General features: G+C 41.0%; 1 protein-coding gene across 6 annotated transcripts in view; it reads left to right on the top strand.

Moving 5' to 3' along the window:
• The window catches only part of PCDH15 (protocadherin related 15), a 695403-nt gene that overhangs the window by 376138 nt on the left and 295305 nt on the right, over positions 1-23960 (top strand). For all 6 annotated transcript variants that reach the window (XM_065068175.1, XM_065068177.1, XM_065068178.1 and 3 more), the window contains one exon: positions 11764-11870. In XM_065068175.1, coding sequence (XP_064924247.1) covers positions 11792-11870 — 79 coding nt within the window. In that variant the 5' untranslated portion in view covers positions 11764-11791. The remainder of the gene's footprint in view (positions 1-11763; positions 11871-23960) is intronic.

Raw genomic sequence — 23960 nt, 5'->3', positions numbered from 1 at the left:
TTGGAAAGAATCTGGTCTCAGCAAGTTTAAAATCATCTCATGCCCTCAAGATGCAATTTTTGAGAGAGCACTAATGACTTAAACTTGAAAAACGGGGTGAGGCTGTACAGCAGCATTCACATCATTACCGTGATGTGCCCCCCAGGGTCGGCTGTGTCCTCGGGACAAGTTGCAGCACTTGTGCCATGGATGCTATAAAGGTTGGTACTACATCCATGTAGATTTTGCCTTGATTTTGATGACTTGCCTCTAAGACAAAACTCCATATTGTTAGAATGATATTTTGCCTTAAAGGAGATCTTTCCAGTTTTCTTTCTTCGAGAGGAACACCTCACATCACGGTTGCTGTGCGGATTAGCAGCGAGCTCCAGGAAAAAGTCCCCGTCGGTGCAGTGATATATCTGTGTGTTCAGAGCAAAACACACAGCATCCCCATCAAATGAGCCCTGGCGTTAAAGCAGCAATCTCTGTCTTTGGGAGAGCAGTCAGGCCTTTGGGGAACTGGCTACCTGCTAGCCAAGTAAAGGCCTTCACCGTTACCTTCAAGTCTATCTTTAAATTGTGCGTTGAGGAGAAGTGCTGTATTGTGTACGACTGGTGTCTCCAAGGGAAGAACCTTAGGAACCTCTGCCGCTCTAATTGCTCTTTATTGCGTGATAATGGAATTGTGGGAGTTTAGGGGCTTTCTGCAGGCACATGGTGTGAACCCTGAGTTTGGCATCTCAAGGTATTGGATTTCTGTCCTCGGCGTGGACTGCAAAAAACGTGGATAATTTGCCACCGGGAAGCTGCTTAAGATTGAATTATGCATTTCAAAAGAGAAAATAGTCTTGTTGCTCACAGTCTTGCTTTCACTTGTTGAGAACTGAATGAAAGTGTGGGTTGTTTCTTTTTACTTGCTCTGCTGTATTTCATTTAGTGGATTTTAACTCCTTCTCTCTTGTAGGCTTGGAAATGCATTTCTCCTTCAGATTTGCAGCATCACACTACAGTAAGAGTCAAATATTCAAAGATGCTTTTTTTTTTTTCCTTGAATGGAAACAGAAGAGATAGGTCTGATCATATAATTTCATTAAATATTTGTTCTATAGAATAAAAACTGTGTTATGAGTTTGTGAGGGACAAAGAAGTATCGGAGAGCCTCTCTAGGCTGTGTTATCACTTGTAGTCACATTGCCAACTGCAGCTGTTCTGAGTCAGATTACTGTTGAAACATCTGGATTTAAGCCCAAGATTCCCAAAAAACTGGCTGTTTTCTGCTCAGGTGTGGAATGTTCTCTGTGTTGAGTGCTGAGAGCCAAAGTGATGCAAGTCAAGTAAAAGAGGTAGGGAGGAGAAAATTCCTTGCTTGGGGCAGTTTTAGTTTGGAACAAGCGTGAGGAAACACTTCACTTATGGGTTTTATATCCTTTACTAAATTTATAACACACAGCTGGGGGGAAAAAGTTCCTGCATAGGACTTAGCAACTGAATGAAGCCATGTTCAGCATATACTCCTCTGTTATTGTGTGTTTTGGAGACAGTAAAAAGCAGCCTGGGCTGTGGCCTGGGTTGCACTGCATGGTTATTCTCCCTTGGCTCCCGCAGGCAGTTTGCAAAAGCCCTGAAGCACAGGATATCCTTGCCTTAACCTGCACTGGTAAAGACATTAGTTCATACAAAGGTAGCTTAACTGGGAGTAGAATTGGTTGCTCTCCCTGTCCTGATGAACTCCTGAGCAAACCCAGAGTTCATGTGGAAAAGATTTATTTGTATTTATTCTTGCTTTTATTTCTGTCTGTACTCCTGTAGTACAGAAATATTACAGTGTCAAGTGAAAAAAATGTTACCACAGCAGTTTTGTTAACCACAATTTCAGTTGAAATCTATTTCTCTTTCTTGTGGTAAGTAATCCTTGGGCTTGTTTCTCAGAGGAGGGAGTGATCTTTTGGGGTTTCTTGTCCTCTTTGAGAAGAAGTATTAGGTCCTATAGCGTCTTAAAGGCAGTTGAGGTGGCCTTCCTGGTGTCTCTTTCTGAAATTATGGCAGTGAAAACAGCGTTTGATGCTCTAGCGGTTTTCTTTTGTCCTTTATAATGTCATTATAATTTAGGTCCTACTTCCCTCTCTTCTAATGCTCCCAAGCATGTTGTTTACTGTAGTGCCATTACACTACCTGCTATCCGTGCTGCCTCCTCGGAGGGAAAATAGGGAAAAAGCTGACAAATTCAGAATCCCTATTTGCATCCATTAATATCTTATTTGTCCCAGCGTGCATTTTCATCCAAATGGAAATTCATTCATGCCTTATAAAGGATACCAGAGCCATATCTCTCTTTACACACTTCGATACAAGGCCATCCTAAAATCCTGGCTAGAGGGAGAACTGTGGGGAGGTATCACTCAATCTCAGGAGTGCCGCTGATCCCATCAAATACCTGTCTAGATTGAAACCTGTCTCTTTTCTGATACTAAACAAAGACTGGCCTTTAATTTTTATCCTTAGGATGAATGTTTTCTGTAATTCTGGGGCCTTCTTTATACCTTATCATCCTGACAGCCTCAGGGTGCTGTGCAAGAAGGAATGAGGTACCAGGAGTGGGAATGTGACTTCATCTGGCACTATTTAGCCATAATTCCTTTACAGGTCATCTTGATGATGCAAACCATCAATATATGAATGCATCTTCCTCTTGCTTCAAAGGAACTGTCTAGGATCATGTCTAGAACCTGTATAAAAAAATCACAACTCCTTGAGTCCATTCCACTTTCTTTATTGTCATCAGACCTCAGCATTGAGCAGCGCTCTGTGCTTTGTGTGTTAGCAATTCTGAGCTGCCTGCTGTTTGGAGATACTAACAGTTTCACTGGCGTCTTTCAGGTTTAGTGTTGTCAGATGTCTAGGTAGTAAGATTAGTTCTGTAAGTGTTGTGATAAGATCAGTCTCCGAGGTGAGTGACTCCCTTGAATCGGGCCAGCCCTTACCCAGTTGTCCACCCTGAACTCCTCTATCTGTTTTCTTCTCTGGTTGTCTGCTTGTGAGGGTCAAAAAATGTTTATGTTGGGGCTACTGCTGCTAAATCTTGGGTCAAGTTATATTCCTCCAGGTATGAAGAGTATCTTCAACCCCTGGTTTCTAAAGCTTGGTGTGTTACCTCAGGACTGAGCTTGCGATTTGACTCACACGGGTGCTCTGTGGAGGTCAGCAAGCATCAAAGTCGTGCTGGCCATTTCCAGACTCTATTCCATTTAAGCTCGTCTTAATGACTTCTAAACATGTTTTTTTTAATGGAATTCATGGAAATGTCAGCTTGGTAGCAATGCAAATGTCAAGTAGGATGCTGGGAGTGAGTAGGAGAGGGAGAGAAAGTTATCAGGCAGCTGTTGCACATCTGGAATGCTGGCTGCATCCTGGGGTGCATTTACTGGTTATTTCTGCCTATTCTCCCCCAGCTGGCCTCAGTCACACACAATGTGGTGAGGGTAAGGACACTGTTAGAGGCTGTCAAACGAGGTGGTTTATTTCCTTTATGAGATGTTACAGGAAATTGCTTCAACAGTCTTATTTACTTAGCGATCTTTTGAAATATAAAAAGAACATATCTGTTTTTAAGTATTACTCTAACTGATGCATAATTGCTGTGGTGTTAGAGCTGTGAAAGCTCTTTGGTAGTATGTAGTGCTATCGGATTTCGTTTAGATATCTTATTTTTACTTGAATATTTCGTTCATCGGTTAAAGATGAGTATTTGTAAACCCATTTTGGCCGAACTTCTTTGCTGCAAATAATCACTGATACAATAACTACGAGTTAAGTATCTAAGCAGACTCTTAGATGTCTTTTGTTCAAATAAATTGTTGAACCCATTCGAAGGTACGTGCTGCGTTTCTTACAGAAATACAGGAGGGTTTCCCGTCCCCACCGCAGGCACAGGGAGCTCGGGCAGACTCTGTGTTGCCAGCTGTCCCTGAATGAGAGCCCTGTGCACATCCAGCCCCCAGCGCATCAGCATAGACCCCCCACCCACCCACAGCAGCTGAGTCACCAACAGGTGCAGCTGGACAAAGCAGCTGATAAACGCGAGATCAATTCCTCTATTCATCAGCGCGCATAAGCACTTTTCAGATTCTCGAAGGTTGGAAGGGAAGGATTCGCTTGAAAGATGCGCGGCCTGTCTCAGAATAGCCAAGGAAAGCTGGGTGTGTGAGAGAGCTGTCTGTTCTTTGGGTGAAGGAAAGCAGGAATGAGCAAAATGCAGGAAATGGAGGAAGTAAAATGCTGAGTGTTGGGGCTTGGTGTTGCAGTACTGAGGTGTACGGGAGTCGGGAGAAACGGAGGCTCTGGAGATGGAGATAGGTGCTCACCAAAGGGCTAACAGGCCATTGGAGTGATGAGGAGGGGAGATACGGTTGATATGGAACATGATGATACTCAAAAATACTCTTTTTGCAGTTTGATGCAGCACCGTGTCGAGGTGAACTGCATGTCACTCATCGCGCCCCAGACTGCTTCCCGTAAAGAGATTGTAGACCTGTACAGCATTGCTGTGAACCGTATGGTGACCTACAGAAAATGGGAGGAGAACAGTAACTCCAAAGTGTCAGCAAATATTTAACATTCAAACTTGTTTTCACATGGACCAAAAGATGTGCTGTATTCAAATACAAAGCCCCTTGTCATCAACAACTGTGACCAATTTAGAATGAACCAGTTGCTGAAGTAACATTGTTGGTCAAGAAACAAGTTTCTGGCATAGTGCTATTTGTAGTTACGTTTGCTTTCTCTGAGAGACTGCACATAATAAGATGTAGATACTAACACCTTGTGAATACATTTAACTTTCCACTTAGCTATAGCTTTATTCAGCATGGTTGCAGATACGGGTAGCAGCAAACAATCATTGAAGCTTAAAGAACATTTTTGAAATAAGTACCAAGGCCTCATAATTGTTCTGACACTGTTTGTTTTATTTTCAGTGAATACTGTTTAATTTAATTGTCTTGATTTTTGATGGGCAAATGTAGAGAGGGAACTGATATTGCAGCTTCTGGGAAGAATAAATCTGTGAAAACATGAGCAAATGTTTCACTGCCTCCTTTGCCTCGTGGCCAACAAGCTGAGAAAGCAATCAAAGCATAATCAAAACAAGTAATTGCATCTAATTATGCTCTTATCTACTAAAAAGGGATAAGAGGGGTTTTTAAAGATAAGATCCCCCAAAAATACTAGGAAGGAAAATGATGGAGCTGAGGAGTGAAGGGGCACTTGAGGATGATTGACATGATGTCAGATGTGGGAAATCTTGGAGAGTGGAGGGACATAGGAGAGAACATGGAGGTTTGGAAGTTGTATAATGGAATGTGTGAGGTCGGTTAATGTCCTGACGCCTGCTTGTGTACTTGGGTGAAATAAGGGGTTTAACTGCTGGTAAATGTGTAGCAGAATTTGGTAACTGATAATGCATTGAGTCATCTAGTAAAGAAGGAACTGATAAACATGAAACTTCTCTATACTGCAGTTTCCTAGAAAAAAAGCCTCAATTCTTATTAAGTATATTAAATTGATGAGGAGTCTGGAGCCTTGTTAGGAGCAGCATTAGAAATGGGGTTGCAGATAACTCTCAAGGACTCTTCTTGATGGTTTTTTTTAGCAAGTTTTGTTATAAATAGTAATTACAGGTAGTTTAAGAACCAGCTGCTTTAGAGTGTTAAGTGGAACATTCATATTTCCAGAGAAACAAATGACGACAGAAGACACCTCTAAACCTTCTCAACTTTCTGTACTGCTACTTAGTAGTGGAGTGTGGCTGTACAACAACTCTGATAGTTATTTGGCTTAATCAGCCTTCCTATTTGTAAGCCGGCCTAATTTCCAAGGCTGATTTTAAAGCTTCTGGCCCAGTAATGTGCAATAACAACCTTCAGCCTGGCATTGAAGTAGCTGAACGTGATGTCTGTGTGTACGTGCGTGTACGCTTATGTTGTATGTGTGTTAATTCTGAAATGTCATTGCATTGAACTATTTTAACAGAGCTAATAAAAACCTGTAATTACTCCAGGGCATGTTTAACGCTGCTTTTGATGTGTGTTGACTAAAAGACAGGTAGAAACAGTCCTTTTCTAGAAAGCTAGACTCTGCTTTGACAGGTTTGACTGATTTAAATCTTGTAAATACAAAGTCTCCAGGAGAAGATAAACTCAGCTTGAGAAAACGTTATTTTCTTCAATACAATAAACTCACTTAACATCATTTTGGACATTTCCATTGCCATAACAAGTCAGATTTGAGCCTGAATTGATTTCCAAAATCTAGCGTTCTTTCCACTGCAGTGGTACCAAGATCTTCCTTAGTTTTCACTTAAGAAAGCCTGTGATTTGCTCCTGTTTTAAGTAAGCCCAGTGAATTATCCTCATAGAGAAATGACTCTGGCAACGGAGAAATTGAGAGGTTTCCGGGATATCATCCAATACTTGTCTTGCAGTAAAAGCAAAGAAACCAGTCTTTGTACTTTTATATTAAAATATATTTTCATTATTAACCAGCAAAATAGCCTGTGCTTTCATGTATAATTTAAGCTTTGTGTGCATATTTTGTAGAGATAAAGGTTATTGAAGAACTAAGTTAAGTACTTCTGACTAATATAGCTTCTATTGCTTTTAATGTTTTTGTTAAGCAGTTGGGAAAGTGAACATCAAGTGCAAATGACTCTTTAATTGGAAATAATTGAAACTAGTAGTCTTTAGAAGAATATGGGCAAGGAGGAATGGATGAATTATTTGAATATACATACAGAGAATTTTAACTTGCAGATGGAAGTATCTTTAGCTCTTCTTATAAATTGCCATTGGATTTTTTTTCTTGAGTTGTTGTGTATTTGCTTTCTACAAATGCTCTCTCCAAATAAGGCTAAAAACTCAAGACCTTGGCAAGCACAAAACAGGAGAAGAGCCACAAATGTAGTATCGATGCTCCTCTGGTTTTAATCCATTTCTTTATGTGGAACAGATCCGTAAGAACGGATGCAGGAAATGGAGTTGTGAGCGTGCTCCATCTTGAACTTGATGTTAAAAAAAATCTTTGTATTACCGAAAAATGTTATTTGAGAAGAGTAAAAATCCATCCCAATTGTGCTCATTCTACAGCTTGGAAGTCCTATAGGTGCAGAGCTTACCCAGCTGCATTGGGACGGATGTTACAGCAGCGACCTCAGGAAAGAATGGCATTGACACAAACCAGAGTTGCTTTTCTTTTTATTATTGGTCTGTTCTTGTGTTTAAATAATATTTTAGACGTTGGTTTTTTTTTTTTTTCCTCAGCTTGACAGTTCAACATAATTGTTTCAGCCACAGAAATAAAACATTTGAGACATAGAGTTTAATGGACCGTAGCTTTAACCAAGCCAGCAACACTGTCAGACTATAAAGCAGATTCATCTCCTTTTTGGCTTCCGTAAGACGCTTTTTTCTGTTTCTACTGACACTTCTGATTTATTGTGGCACCAGTTCTCTCTGAATAAGCATTTGCACTTGAGAGGCTCCCTGGTTTTGTGTCTTCAATCTTTAAAAGAGTTCATCTGATCAGTAATGATATAGATGAGCCTCATCATAAAACTGTCCACTATAATTTTTCCTGTGTTTAAATAATTCAGTACCTTATACTTTTAAAACCAGTTTATTATGTGCTTTGATATGTTATTGCAATTTTATTGTGGAAAGAGCAACAGCAGTAAGCAAAATGTATAACTTGTGACACTTGAAGAGTTGTAGCTGGCTGGATAAATTAATAGCATACATATAAATGAGAATTTAATTGTTTTCTTAAATGCTGTATTATCCATCCAACCACGGCAGTTTCCCAGGAGCTATTGTTTTTGACATATATATTAAATAGCAAATATTTGTTTACTTGTCTACTGAATTAATATGTACCTAATGGTTTATTTTTAAATACGCACTTTCTGCTGCAAACTCCATCCAGAGTTTAGGTTTTTCTATCCAAATTGGGTTAAGTGTTTAAAAACACCAGAGCTCCATGTTCTGCTGCAATTTGGACTCTAGTTTAGGGTTAAGAGTCCCTTATGGATGGTGGTTGCAGGGGTTTGGGTGTTTGAGCACTGGTCCTTCAGTCTCTCTTATCTCCTAACCGTGTCAATGACTCTCTTGCTTTTTTCCCCTCCCTTGCATGTCTTTCCCTGAAAAGTTAACTTTCTTTCATAAAGAATAATTTCCATTCAACACATGGCATGTGAGTGTGTTAGCATGTACTTGATTTCAAATAGAACATCGGTTTTATTTCCATAGCGAGAACAATCCTGTATGGGTATTTCAAAACATTCTTTACCCTAGCCGTGCTGGCTATTTATTTTGACTCGCTTCAAATGAGTGCAATGCTTTTAAGTACCGTAATAACACCTGATCTTGAAGTACGTAAGTTTAAGGTTACTGTTATATCAGTGGGCCTTAAATATATTGCAGGTTGCTTGGGTGTGATAGCTCATATTTGATAATTAGGGGTTTTTTCATTCACTTTTATCCCCTCTTAAAATTTGTTGACATGTTTCTCACGTAGATGGTTTTGATAAGTAGTTGGTGTTTTGGCTGATTCAGTAACTACACTGGCAAGAGGGGAAAAAAAAGCCAGAAGTGCTTGAGTGTATAACTTCTTCTGGCCCATGGGCACATCAAACTTGAAAATGCTGTTGTAGCAACATGAGAATATTTTCCAGGAAAACACTTAGTCTCGTAGACATATTGTATGTTGTTAGTTTACAGATCTTCCGTCTATCATCAATTGCTAATTGTCCTCTGCCCTGTCAAACTGCGCATCTGGAGTCCAGTTTCTTACGGACTGTCTGCCTTTGGGCACTTGGGAGTCACTTGTGCTGTGTTGTGAGCTGTTTCTGAGTTAGCAGAGTCTCTTCAAATTGAGAAGATTCTTGCCTTCTGTACTTCATACCAGTTGGGTTTTTTTGCCGTAAAAAATAGAGGAAAAAGGGGGACCCATTTTTATTCTGTTGTATTACAGTTGCATTTAGAGATGCTTATTCTTAGAGAAGCAGCGTTGCTATCCTCGTGGTTCACTTGACATTTCATCAAAATCAAATCTGCCAAGCTTCTGTCCTCAGCTCTCTCCAGACTAGAGGCAGCTCAAGGATGTCAGCTGAGCTCTGAATAACTTGCTAAAATAGAACGTCGTGATTGGAGATCTGGATTTCTTCTCAAGGTTGGAAAATGAAATACCAGAGGCCTCTGAAGTGTCTTTGCGTTTCTTTCTAGGTCTTCTGTGCGATATGCATATGGATGTGATCTTTCTTAGCCTGACCTGAAGGAACTAAGTTTCCTGAAGCTCTTGTTTCTGGGGTTTGAGGTGTAAAAGGTTGGAAGCACTTGAGAGCAAATGCGATGGAATGTAATAATGCTGTCTGCTTAAACTGAAAAAGCATAGAGCCACTTCTTTTAGCATCTCCTCTTAATGTGGGAGGAGGAAATGGTGAAATATTGAGAAGTTCACATCCTCAGAAGTTCACAGGGAGTCGTGATGATGACGTTGGATTCCTTTGAATTCATTTGAGCAATGTGGAAACACTCAGCCTTTATTTAAAAGCAGTCATCTAGAATACATATATATTAGGGCGGAAATATTTTTGTTGCGTTGAAGGTGCTGTTGCAAAATCCAGAATGATTTCTAAGTGTTTTCTTCGGGCCGGTGGGGTCTTTGCTAACAGTTCCGTCTCCTCTTGTGTATAGGAGTGATAAGCCCTTTAGGAAGGGTCTGAAATTTCCATATGGGCTGGAGTTAGAGGCAGAAACTATTGGTAGAAGTGCTGGTGGAAGAGGAGGAGGAGAGAAGAGGAAGGCAGGTGCTTTTGTCTGGTTCACAAGATAACATTACATGGCTTGAATTCATTAATTCTTGCAACCTCGAGCTGTTTTGTCAAGACTGATGTTTGTTTAGCCTAAATGAAAACTAACAGTCTCCGGAGATCTGCAACACCCGTTAGCCCCAGCGTGCCTCCTTGTTTGATATATAATGTTTAAGTTACTCCTGAAATGGCTGCCTATGGCATCCAACCATCTGCAGTGACCCGGTGCTGCTGAGTAGGGCGGGAAGAGTCCTCCTGGGATGAAACGCAGATGGGATCTTTAACCTGCAAATAACAAGCGGAACAGTGGGTGGTGTAGGATTTTACACAGTTTTGCTGCTCCCCTTTAATTTTACAGCATCGTTTGGAACCGTGTATGTTGGTATTAAAATCCACCGGAAGGCGCAAAGTCAACTGTGATCTTTGTCTTCCTCTTGCCCTGTGGGGAGGGAGCCCAGTAGATCCCACCTCTGAGTTGCCCTGGGAAACAGCCTAAATATACGCAGTGTCAGCCACCTAGGAACTGAAAATATTTAAGTAAATATGGGCCACTCCATCTGGTTTATTAAATTTCACTGCTTGCTTTTCTTATCCATTTGAAAAAACACTAGTTTTTCCTCTCAAGTTCTTGACGCATAGTTGTTTCGGTCTCGGACAGTTTATATCCTTGCACTATTTCCTTCATATTGCACAAAACGTTTTGCTATGATCTGGAATAAATTCAGATCTTAGAGAAATTCTTGGCTGTTCCAGTAGTTAATGAAACGATGGCCTGTTGGTGAGTGGAAACCCTGCTTCCTTGTGGCTGGGATCGCTCTTGAGAGTGAGCTAAAATGTGGTTTTATACCCTAAGTAGATATATTATTTTGTGTGTTGTGTGAATGAGATGCTGCCTATACGTTTGTGTTTTCTATAAGCTCGACAACAATAGCAGTTCTTCAATAATGTGTCGCTCACAGAGGATGAGCCAGTGTTAGCGTGGAGAGGGGGGTCATGGTCTGTTTGTGTGGCTCGGAACAGAACAGCAGCTCTGGAACCGCTTTATAAAGGTGGCGATGGAATCCGAGTCAAGTGCTTTGCTTGGGAAAATTGACAGCGCTTAAACCCTTTTCCTACAATAGCTTGTTTTTATAGTGCTTAGTTTCTCTCCGTTTCATGCTTCTGTTGCTAGGAAGTCCATTGTATTTGTCACAATGTTTTTATATGTGAAGGAATGTTTTTAAATAATTCAGTTCTTGGCTAGAGAATTATGTTAATTCCCTTTCTTGGAGCAATAAAGCAGAGCTTTAGATCACTTCCTTATGTTACTCACTCTGAATATGCTCTGGAGTTCATCCAGACCTGTCTTGGCCAGTTTATCGTCCTGGGGTTTTTTTGTAAACGTGTGTTGGTTGGTTGGTTTGTTTTGGGGTGTTTTTTTGGGGTGTTTTTTTGTTGTGTTGGTAGGTTGGTTTGTGGTGGTGGTGGTTGTTGGTTATTTTTTCTTCCTTTGCTGGGCATGAACCACCAGTCTGTGTCAAAGACCCATCCGTGGGGTTCCCTCCTGGTTTTGCTGGGTCCCTGCTGGCTTCTGCACTTAAACACTGATTTTAATAAGTGTAATTTCTCTGATACGCCACCTTCTCCAAAATGCTAAAGGCTAAAGCAGGAAGAATAACATAAGTATTTTATGGAAATCACAGAAATTAGCCCTGATTTAAGCAAGAAACTTGTGTTTTCCTTACTTCGAGGCCCATGTGTACATGACCATCAAGTTAAGGAGCACATGTGTATCTATCGATGCGGATGGGATTCACCTTGCTTGTTCTAACAGAACTCTTATAGACTCTATATGCCATATGTAGTTGCTCCTGTGGAATAGCTCATAATCACTCAGCTATGCATAGGTAGCTCGACTAACATATTGAATGTTTGTGTTTCAGCTGCGCCCTGAGTGAATCCTGACGCACCATGAGCGCGTGGCCGTGCGTGGCCGTGGGGATCGCGGCCGCCGCGCTGCTCACCGCCTGCTGGGCCCACAACGATGAAGGTGAGGGGTTTGGGGAGCCGTTCGGGCATTTGAGTTTCATTTTGTTCCCTATGGATTTATGACTTGAAAAAGTAAGTTTGATATTTGGTAGGAAAGGGAGGTTACAAGAAACATCTGGGTATGTTGTGATTTTAAGCCTTTGATGAAATTTGCAAAGCTGTTGATTTACCAGACAAGATTAAAAAAAATAATAATCTTAAGTTATGGTTATTCAGTGTTAGACTCTGGCATTAAAATTTGTTTCTGTTCATTCATTGAACAAATATGTTAACTTGCTTTATGTGTATGTAAATCAACAGTTACAGTGCTTTGAACAGGAGCTTGAGGGAGAATAATTGTTAATGGGCTGTATATATACTTGACAAAAAACTTGAGAAAAGATCCACAATGAGGTTCTTCTAGGGAAACAAGGCTTCAGAAATCCTGAAACGTGGCACCTATAGCTCATGGTGATCCTCACAGCGTCTTTGTTTAACTTAATGCAGAAGCACCAGAAACATGTTCTGCCAGTTATTTGTGGTAATTAAAAATTACAGACCTAGATAACCGATTATGATTTATTCTTTTGAATAACTTATGAAAGTTGAAGAGCTGAGTTTGATGGACTTGTTCTTAAATACACTTGATAATAATAAGGGGGATAAGTAAGAACTGAGTATGACTTCAGAATGGCTGTAATGAAGTTGCTCATTATGAACGGCACTCACGGTTTCCTCGGAGCTCAGCTGTAATAGTACATATTTATGTCCTATTCTTGCAGTTGGATTTTCTTTTAGAAAACTCTGGTTTGGTAGTTATGAAATCCAGTAGTTTTGTGAGAAGTATTCTCCTTGAATTTTGGTTAGGTTGTTTTGATATCAAAGAGAATATTTAATTGTTCTCCAATTGTCCTTTTACCTTTTGTCCCCCAGCCCTACCCTACAATGTATTTGATGTCCGTAGTGTACAAGAAAACAGATTTCATGTTATCCATTTTCAAACACTGTTATTCTTGACACCAAAATGCATGGACTGCTCATATTTCAGCTACTTGATCTATGCTTGGATACAATTAGCTTGCTTTTTAACAATGTATTACAGTGGAGGAGTGGAGCCATTGTGCTTTGCAGTGTTGGACTCCGTGATGGTTGTCAAGTGGTTTTGTGAGCAGCACAATGGTAGTTTTGGTGTTCTGTATTTGGGTGGGTTTGTGGATTGGTGGGTTTGTTGTCTTGGCTCATGCCATTTTGTTTAGCACAGAACCCGAACTTGGTTTTGCCTTTAATGCTAACATTCCATTCTATAGACTGAACAGAGAGGACTGTGCTTTTCAGTGGATATAAATGAGATGTATAAAGCCAAGAGCATTGTTACTTCACTGGGGGAAAGTTGATAAATGCTGTTGCTTGAGGGACGCGCAGCATTCCAGTATGAAACTGGAGAATGAACTGGTTTTGTCCTCACCCCCATGTTCAAGGAAGGGTAAATTGTGCTAAAAGTACCTCTAATATCTTCAAGGTACTTTGTATAAATACCATCATGTTATAATAGAGGAAAAAATGATATGGCAATTAATTTAAGCTGAGGTAGGATACTGATTACTCAACGAATGCCACTCAACTAATGAGGCAATACTTGCAAAACCAATTAATTTGAAATATGTTTCTTACAGCTAAATAGAAAACCACATTGTGTGCGTGGGTCATTGCAGAGAAGCACTTTGGCATGCCCGGGACTGGTAGACTGGCTCTAATTTGCAATAACAGCATTTCTAATCCAACATTTAACGTATAAAAGATGCACTCTCTTAGCGATTGCAATTTAAGAAAAGTGTAGTTATTTTAGCAGCACAACAATCACGAATACAAACGGGGAAAGTCAATTATGGCACAAATTATAACCTACTTCTTTGCATCTCGCGTGCAGGTTCTCTGTTTTCACGGCTGTAGCTGTGTGTGTGCAGTTAGTTGTGTGCCCCTCTCGCTGCATTTTGCTCCATTAGCTCCTCCTTTCTCTATTTCAGATGGTTTTGCTTGACCTCCTGAGCCATCACATCTTCCCCAGCCACAGCAATTATGATGTTGCAGAGTAGCCTTAAAAACTTTATCACGGACTGCTTTGGAAATAGTTGGGCTCCTTTTTTCCTGTCCTTACTAGAAAACTTCCCCAGAATCTGGTTTGGTCATTTGGCTTAGTGCCGTTGTTGTGTAGAAATGAGACGATTTACTCAGGTCCAGCTGATAGTACCTGTGTAATCTTAGTCTGGGCAACACGTTTCCACCAAAGGAACATTTACAGAGCAGTAATTGTCCCTTTTGGTTGTTTCTTGCTCAACTAACAGGTTTCTGTAGACTGCCCTTGCAAAGTACCTTCTCCTTCCCCTGGTGATCCCACTAGTCCTGCTATGTCCCGATTTTGGCTGAATCCCTCTCTTGAATGTGGTTGCTGGTGGTTGTGTTTTGTGCTCAGGTGATGTCCAGCTGTGCTTTGCTGTCTCTGCAGTTATTTCACAGGTTGGTGGTTGCGCTTTGTCTTTTTCTATCATCTGTAACCGATAGGAGCTTTCAGGAGGTTTTTTTTCATAGCGGCGTTTTTGTCAGTGACGTGCAAACCAATGTCACATTTGTGCTCGAGTTTTGTTTCCATTAGTGCCATTAATAAATTTGCTTCCTGGGTTTCTTGTTCCACATTTTCGGTGAGCTGAAGTTTCAGGTATATGTTACTGCTCATTTGTAGAGAACTCTTATTGGCTTTCAGGACAAAGTGCCCATCTGAACTGGGTCTGATTGTCATCCCGTGTTCGCCATCTCTCTTCAGGTGGTGCTTATCATCTTCATGCTAATCCAGCCCTTCCACTCAGTCACTGCCTGCGGGGAGTATGTAAAATGTATAGATGAAATGCAAATACTGCCCGTCCACTGTAGTCCCTTAGTATTAAAAAATAAACCCCTTCAAACATTGTTAAAAAACCAGTTCTTTTGTTAAAGAGTTATCACATTAGTCTCAATGAAATGTTGATGAGCCCATTCAGTGTCTTCTTCCAATGATTTATTTGTAGCATTCTTTTGCTTAATCATATGGTACATTGTTATGATGTCATCTGCCCCTCGTTCACTCTTGTCCAAGCAGGAGAAAGACTGCAAGGATTTGATTTTATTTCTCTCCCCAGTAATATTTTAGCTTAACTAAAAGTAGAAATGTCAGTTATAACCTTGCAATATGTGAAATTAGGTCAGCTCCAATCTCATTTTTTCAGTGCTACTCTATTAAATTCAGAGACAAACTCTCAAGGTGAAAGCAGCAGTGAGGAGGAGGGAGAAACCCAGCATAAAATTCCTTTCTTCATTTATTTTTCTCAAGAATCCAATGTATATGAGTAGAAGAAACACTTAGGCAATTGTTTAGTCAGTAGAGGAGGCTGCTGGATTTAGCAGCTGTCTGTGTGCACTTCCATGCCACGCCAAACCGATCCAGCAAAACCAGGCATTTGACAGTTAACAGATTTAATAGTCTTGAGCGTTCAGACTTAGTATGTGCTCGTCATGAAGGACAGAGCTGTGCACTTGTGGGTGCCGATAATCTATTATTTACCCTTCAAAGTTAAAAGAAAGGCAAAACTAATTCTGATCACTATTTAAAAACAAAAGAAAACCAAAAGCAAACCTGAACATCACCAGCAGAAGTTGCAATGATTCTGTTGCTAAGATTTTCAGAAGTGTTTAATGGGATTGTGAATTGTGGTGATCTATTTAAGATAGAGGCATCTTTGAAGGATATTTGAAGACAATGATTTGTTGTGCTGTTTTTACCTGAAGTTGACTCATTTCCCCTTTTAATAAATAAAAAGTTTGAGAAGTCCCTTGTGTTTCAGTCGAAGATTTTTAGCTGTGAAACAAGGATGCCGACAGAAGCCCTCAATTAATATACTTGGAGATGAGACCATCTCAGTCCTTTGGTTGTCTTGTAATGCAGGTGCAAATTTGGATTGTGTTTTGGGGCAGGAGGGGAAACTGAAATATAAGATAGTAGCTATCACTTTTTGTCCTCATGCTAATGAAGGCCCTTGAAGGGCTGAAGGTCTGGTTTGGTTTTGGCCTCTATATCAAAAGAACAGAAACTTCCGCTCTTACCTCCTTTTGCGCATTAAAACAAACAAAACCAAGCCAGCACTTGAGCAACTGGAGCTTGCTGGGTTTATTTCCCATTGGAAATGGTTTATTTCCCATTCTCTGTATGCTGGCTGAGCTGGCTCTCCCTACAGCAAGGGATGGGTGACTGCAAGGTGGAAAGGCTTAATCGCAGTTCTAGCGCAGTGTAGTTAAACTGGGCTCTCCTGAAACTCAGGCTTTGCAAGGTGCATGGGGCAGGCAGTAAGGAACACAGCTCTTGCCAAATCCAACACTTAAAACGTTTTGAATTAAGGGAGATTAAGTACATCTATAAGTTAGTGTTGGCATCCGAAATGAAATAAAATTGAGGCTAATTGAAAGGCTTACTTATCCAAATATGCGTTTTGCTTTGTAAGAGTTAACCAGATTTTTATTGTTATTATTCATGTGTAAGGCATAGCCATGTAAATAGTTTCTGCCCTGAATGGGAGGTTACTTTCTGAATAAGGGTTTTCATGTGAAAAACAGAACTGTGCAATCCCCTTCTGCCGCCAGGATTGTTCAGGCGTAAGCTCCTTCAGCTCCTTTTCTGCTGCATGGGCTCCCCTCTATTAGTTACTGTCTCTTATTCAGTCTAACACAGTCTCATGATACAAAAATTGAATAACTAAAAGACCTCACAAATCAATTTAAGGGGCTACTTTAAAAACAAAATAGTTTTAGATCTTGATCTATTACTGTTCGGCAGGAAATTAACTGGGGAAAATGCATATTTGAATACACGTAGCCCATTTATCATTCCCTGAGCCCTATACTGTACGTAGGCGGTGAAGGAGGAGAAATGCAAAGAGGTGCTTGCCCGAGGGCTGCCTGGGAAGCTGCTGTTCTTCACAACACAAGTCGTTTGTTTGCTTGTTTTATGAAAACCTGCTGCTTTTGGTTGGAAGCTCTGGCGCTTGGCTCTGCACTGCTCCTTCTTGTGCTTTAACAGTAACGTTTGAAAGACTCTCGGGTGGAGAGCTTACCTGTGTGAATTTATTTGACAATTTAGTCAGTGTTTTGGCAGAGAATTGGAGTAAGGAAGTCAAGTTTTCTAGAATAATGTCTGTGAATTCCGTCTCGTGTCCAGATTTCACAGAATGAATGCACCACTTCCATTGAAATTAATTCCTTTTTGCCACGAGAGACGGTGCACGGATACAGTGGGAACAGGACAGTGCTTTCTCAGGTGTGGTAGATTTCTCCTGAAATTTGGGGGGGGTGAGGTCGGATTTTCGCCTGTCGCTGGGTGCAGAGAATTATGCCATAACTGCTCGGTGTGGTTCTTCTGTAGTAAAACTCTTGAATCATTCAAACCAGTGCATCAAGCAGTCCTTGGCTTTGTATTTTTTGTGTGGTTCCATATGTTCTGACGCTGTTGCCCACAAAATAAACTCCACCTACCCTAACCCAGTAATCCATCTCTCCATTACCTGCTGGATTGCTGAGCCATCTCCAGAACCTCAGCAGAACCTGCTTGTTTCATTTTATTCTAGTTTTCTCCTAAGTTTAAACACATTTGTGGATCAATAGGCCACTAGATCTAATAGTAAGACAGCTCGTACTAATTGATCATATTTCTTTGCTAGGAGGCCCTTAATAAGTACAAATGTAAATATTTGTTGCATTAGCTTTGGAGAAAATCAGACTTGGAGTAGCAATAACTAGACTAGTCTGACTTTCAAACAACCAACAGACATGCTACAGGTGACAGCGTTTAAAATCTGCCAGTGTCCCTTAGTACCATAATATTCATATTGTGGTCCACTGTTTATTCGCACTGCCCACTCAATTGTTATTTTCATTGGAAATATTGTGCTGCAGTGTTTGTATTCATATTGTATATGTAGCAATTATTTGGAAACAAGGGTTCCTGGGTGTATCATGGTGATGTGGGAGGCAAGTAATGGTTTTTTACCCCAAGAAGTATTATAACCATCTCTCCTTTATCTTTGTGGTTCCTGCTCTGCCACAGAACTTCCTTTGTCTCCTGGGCATCACTTCCCTGCTCTGGCACGTTCCTTTCCCAACTCTCATCTCATTTTCCCTTGTCTCGCTCCAGCAGTAAGAACTGTTTTCTGAACTCTTATACAAGGCTGTCGTATGTTGACAAATAAGCTGTGATGGAAAGTTTCTCATTGCTACTGTGCTTCAGTTTAATCAGTTTTTGAAGAGAAGTATCTGTTTAAAACAAGGCACGGGAATTTCAACTTGATCAAAACTTGGTTTTGTTATGGTTTGATTTTCACGTAACAAGAACTGACTCAGAGCTGTGTCCTTCGGAGCAGAGGTTTTGTGCATTACAAATTACAGATTTGGGTTCGAATTGCTTCAAATGCCCAGTTTTGCTTGAGTTCAGTTAATTTATATATTATCAGGAGTGGCGTTCTTAACTGCGTCAATAACAAGCATAAATCTTCCAGTGTATTACGTGGCAAAGATGTGATTGAGCAGTGGGTTATTGCAAGGACACCTCCAATTCCAATAGCAACAAATATGAAGTTTTAAGGAATTAGTTTAGGAAAAGATCGGTTGTTCTGTAACTAAGTTTTTCTGGAAAAAAAATAATATATATAATGTTTTTTTGAAGGATATCTTGCCTTTGGGGTTGACTACTTGGTAAGTCTGGACCCCCTTTGCCACAAATATTTCTTTAGTTTTTGAAGTAAGCACATTTGTGCCTATAGTGTCAGGTGAATAAATGCCTTTGACTCCTGCAACAGGTAGGACTATGATATTAATATTTAATGTGAATTTATGGAGCAAATAGAATGAACTCAAAGACTTTTGTCTTGAAGACTTTTGCCCTGATGCACAAATGTAATCACTGGGTTTCCTTCCAGGCAAATACTCTCATTTCTTCTACGGAATCACAGAATCCCAGAATGTCAGGGGTTGGAAGGGACCTGGAAAGCTCATGCAGTGCAATCCCCCCATGGAGCAGGAACACCCAGATGAGGTTACACAGGAAGGTGTCCAGGCGGGTTGGAATGTCTGCACAGAAGGAGACTCCACAACCCCCCTGGGCAGCCTGGGCCAGGCTCTGCCACCCTCACCAGGAACAAGTTTCTTCTCAAATTTAAGTGGAACCTCTTGTCTTCCAGTTTGCAACCATTAGCCCTTATCCTATCACTGGTTGTCACTGAGAAGAACCTGGCTCCATCCTCCTGACACTCACCCTTTCTATATTTGGAATCTCCGTGAAAGATAAGAACTTCGGGGGTTTACGTGGTGGAAGTTAAACTTTTGGATAAACATCAAAAACAGATGAATTTTTTAAATTTAAGTTCAGAGGTCTTACTGAGTTAAAAAAACAATCTGTCCTTTACCACAGTGTTTATTAGACAGTGTATGGAGGCATGGCAAGCCTGAAATAGTTGATGTAGACTACAAAGAGCAGAAATCCAATATTTAAATAATATCAAATGATCATGATGCGCCTAGTTAAGCCTGATTGCAAAGTGAAGGGATGAGGGAGAGAAATTGTGTTCTTGAATTGGATTTCTAGATAAATGAGATTTCTCTGCAGTTGAAGGCTGAACAGATCTAGTCTGAGTGACCCCAGAAAGCTGATTTTTCACATAAGGATGGCCGCTGGGGCGTGAGTTTGTGTGCTTACAGACAATGCCATTTCACTTCTCTTTTTGTTTGGATTCAATAGGGATAAACATTGCTTCTCATTTTAGAAGTTTTAGAAACATCTAATGTGATGGGGTTTCTATTCAAGGGACTGCAAACCATAAGGCATTTTCAAACATATTCCTGCTCAGCAGTAAATAGTTTTCTTCCCTTGTTTGCTTTGCTTGATCCTGTACTGTAATATCGTAGTTTTAGTCTCTACTTTTTAAGCTACTGATTATTTTTCCTGCAATATTGATGCAACATTAAATATTTGATTTATTTGTCCCTTGTAATAGGTCAGATCCCTCTCTATGGAGAAAAACAAGTTACTGTCAAAATAATTATTTTTTCTGTTCATTTGCTAGAAAGAGCTGTTTGTATTTACTCAGTTATACTGACAAGCAAGGTTTTCTGTTAGTAGTACCATCTTGTTTTGGAACAGGAAAACAGGCCAACCAAAAAGGAAGAAAACAGAATGGACTATTGTTTTTCTTCCTCCTACTATGGCTGATAATGATACTGGATGACAGAGCAGTTGATGTGTTATATTATTATGAGTTTATGGTGATGGGCCCCTCAGCTCAGGAAAGAGATTGAAGTGCTGGAGCGGGTCCAGAGAAGAGCAACAAGACTGGGGAAGGGACTTGAACACAAGCCCTATGGGGAGAGGCTGAGGGAGCTGGGCTTGTTTAGTCTGGAGAAGAGGAGGCTTAGAGCTGAGCTCAGCACTCTCTAGAACTACCTGAAGGGCAGTTCTAGCCAGGTGGGGATTGGTCTCTTCTCCCAGGCAGTCAGCAATAGGACAAGGGGCCATGGGCTTCAACTCTGCCAGGGGAAACTGAGGCTGGAGATGAGAAAGCAATTCTTTGCAGAGAGAGTGGTCAGGCATTGGAATGGCTGCCCAGGGAGGTGCTGGACTCACCGGCCCTGGAGGTTTTTAAACTGAGATTGGACATGGCACTTAGTGCCATGATCTAGTCAATGGACTGGAGTCGGACCAAGGGTTGCACTTGATGATCTCTGAGCTCTTTTCCAACCCAGTCCATTCTGTGATATGATACTTTTTTGTCATTCTTTCATAGAAGCAGTAGGTTTTATTAGCCTTTGCAATTAATTCTTGACCCATCAGACTTCCCCCCCGCCACCCCGCCCCAGTAAACTGATGGGGATTCTGCCATGTGAACCATAATAGTATTTAATGTGAACTGTGCCAAAATGGCTACTGTTAGATGAAGTTGGAGTAAATGACACCTTTCAAAAATGTCCCTAAGTTATTCCTCTGATTTGGCAATTAAAGTGAAACAGTAGGCCACCCAAATGGAAATTGGGGACTTATGTTTAGTATGCAAAGTTTCAGATTCACAAGGCAGAAACTTCAGCTCTGTTTCCTTTCCGTGCTTTTTTTTTTCCCCTCTTCCAAGTTTTCCTTTACTGCTTTTTATTGCAAAAATAATGGAAAAATCTGGGCGCTGTTTTTTATCAGCTTTCTAATAATTTGGAGGTTTTTATTAAGTGTTTAATGCTAAATATGAAACAGAAGTTTTTATCAAAGCAGATTGGGGTGTTTTGTGGAAAGAAGCTCTAGAGAGATATTTACGATGCTTCCCTCTGAGAAGCATTTAAAGGGTTATTTGAGCCCTTTTTCCTGCTTGGCTGCAGTACAGGAGTTGCTGAAGTGGGAAGTATATTATGAATTTAAGAAAAAATACTGTAAATGCTGTCTCATTTCTAGTAGGTACCGTTTTGTACATGAGAGGAGGAAGCGTGAAGTTTTTCACATGTACAGATACATTTTGTGAGGTCTTTGTTCCATTGACCTGTTACTACTTGGGTAGGGAGAAGAAAAATGCACTTGTGTATCATTTGTACTCAAACCTCCCAAATATCTGATATAACTTATTCAACTGTAGCAAATTTGGAGAATGACCTATTAGACAGAAGTGTAAGAGAAGGGGACCTGGTGGACAGCAGGGTGACCATGAGCCAGCACTGGGCCCTTGTGGCCAGGAAGGCCAATGGTACCTGGGGTGGGTTAGAAGGGGGTGGTCAGTAGGTCAGAGAGGTTCTCCTGCCCCTCTGCTCTGCCCTGGGGAGACCACACCTGGAATATTGTGTCCAGCTGTGGCCCCTCAGTTCCAGCAGGGCAGGGAACTGCTGGAGAGAGTCCAGCGCAGCCACCAAGATGCTGAAGGGAGTGGAGCATCTCCCGTGTGAGGAAAGGCTGAGGGAGCTGGGGCTCTGGAGCTGGACAAGAGGACACTGAGGGGGGACTCATTCCTGGGGATCAATATGGAAAGGGGGAGTGTCAGGAGGATGGAGCCAGGCTCTTCTCGGTGACAACCAGTGATAGGACAAGGGGCAGTGGGTACAAACTGGAACACAGGAGGTTCCATTTAAATTTGAGAAGCAACTTCTTCCTGGTGAGGGTGGCAGAGCCTGGCCCAGGCTGCCCAGGGGGGTTGTGGAGTCTCCTTCTGTGCAGACATTCCAACCCGCCTGGACACCTTCCTGTGTAACCTCATCTGGGTGTTCCTGCTCCATGGGGGGATTGCACTGCATGAGCTTTCCAGGTCCCTTCCAATCCCTGTGATTCTGGGATTCTGTGAAACTTCCACAGCCTTAAATTTATTTCAGTAGCAGATATTAATCAAAGATGTCATTTTATGGTCTTTGATAGAGATTTTGTTTATAGTGTCTTCACTAAAGTGCCACACCTGTCTTTCTTATAGATACAAATCCTGTTTGTCCTGATAGGAAGTTTATTCCAGTTCAGTTAAATGGGGCATCAGGATAATGATACAGTAGGTGGAGAAGATGCTTTCACTGTATAGAGGTCGGGTTAGGAGCATTTGTATGTTTTCTGTGGGAAGGAATAGGAGGAAAAGAACCCACAACACAAACAAGAACAACAAAACACAAGAAAAACCAAACCAAAAAGCTCCACCATAAAACCTGACTTTTCTTTGCTTGTCTAAGTAATAACTTCCTATCTTGTGCGAAATTCATGCTGCTTCTCCACGTGCAATGTGCTTTGGGAATATTAAAGGTTTTGGTCAGAAATGCTCTGGAGTAATTTCTGCATTATTGGCTAAAGAAGGAGAAACCGAAGAGAACTGAAAAAGCCGTCAAGTGTAGCTCTGTGGAGCTGTGGTGTTTCATCTTTCTGGGTTCACACTATACAGCTCCAGGCAAGCCCCAAGATTTGTTTAGTTTCTGGTGCTGTTAAAATAATGAACTGTTGTGTTTAGCCTTAACTCTAAAATTGTGGTTATCTTGGAGAGCGGGGGGGGAGAAAGTTGAATAGTTTTCAAGTGAAAATTTACCAGTGGTTTAGAAGACATTGAGAAATGCATTGTCACTGAGCTCCCAACGAGACCGAGGACCCTGCAACCACCAGAAATAGCAGCCAGCTTTGCTTTTGAGATGCTCTTAGAAGTCCTGAAACGCGCACCAGCCGTGTCCATTTTTCCAACCCCAAGTGCACAACCTGCAGGGAGCAATATTATTTTTCTTTTAATGAGCTTCAGCAAATGGGCAATTAAGAAGACTTAATTGAATGAAGCTAATCAGGAGGACGCAGAAGCTTGCCTCTGGGGTGCTGCTCAAGTCAATTGCTCCTCATATCTACAATTTTATCTGTTTAGTTAATAACGCCAATGGGTATAGAGGCACAGGCTGGCGGGTTTACAGCTCCAGGGGCTCAGCAGTTTTATGTTGTCTCCAAGCTTTGGCCTTTTTATTCTGCTGAGGAGCTGGTGATTAACAGGTGATGAGCCTCATAGCTTTCTGGGTGCTCAAAGAAACATGAGTGAAACTCCTGTGTTTTAAATGTCTTCTAATTGCTCAGTATTTAAACTGCAGATAAAGCCAGACCTTTACACACATGGTCTTCACACAGCTCCATCTCATCTGTGAACTTGTTACTGTCTGATAATTAAAATAGTTACGGAAATAATGAGACGCATAGACTGAGCAGAAATAACCCTGTAATGAAAAACAAACCCTACACTTGAAAAACAGAAACAATCAGACATAGAAAATAATAATTAAAAAGTCCCATAGCTGTGCTCAGCTGTTTTCTTACAGTCCTTGTGGGTAGAACCTTAGTATAATTAAGTGCTAGAGGTATAAAAAGAAAATACCTTATCTGCTTGTTCTTCTCGTGTAATCAATGGCTTGGGATTTATTTTCAATTGTGCGGCTGGCTAATAGAAAATGAATCAAGCTCTCCATTGCAGTCAGCCTGGAGACGGAGCAGCAGCCCAGTACTTTGGTGTCAGCTGTGCTGCTTTATCGGTATCTGTGTGCTGCATCAAATCACAAAATAGGCTTGAACTGAGAT

This window comes from Columba livia, chromosome 6 (assembly GCF_036013475.1).
Source record: "Columba livia isolate bColLiv1 breed racing homer chromosome 6, bColLiv1.pat.W.v2, whole genome shotgun sequence".
Taxonomy (NCBI): Eukaryota; Metazoa; Chordata; class Aves; order Columbiformes; family Columbidae; genus Columba; species Columba livia.
This window is presented reverse-complemented; position numbering and strand designations above follow the sequence as displayed.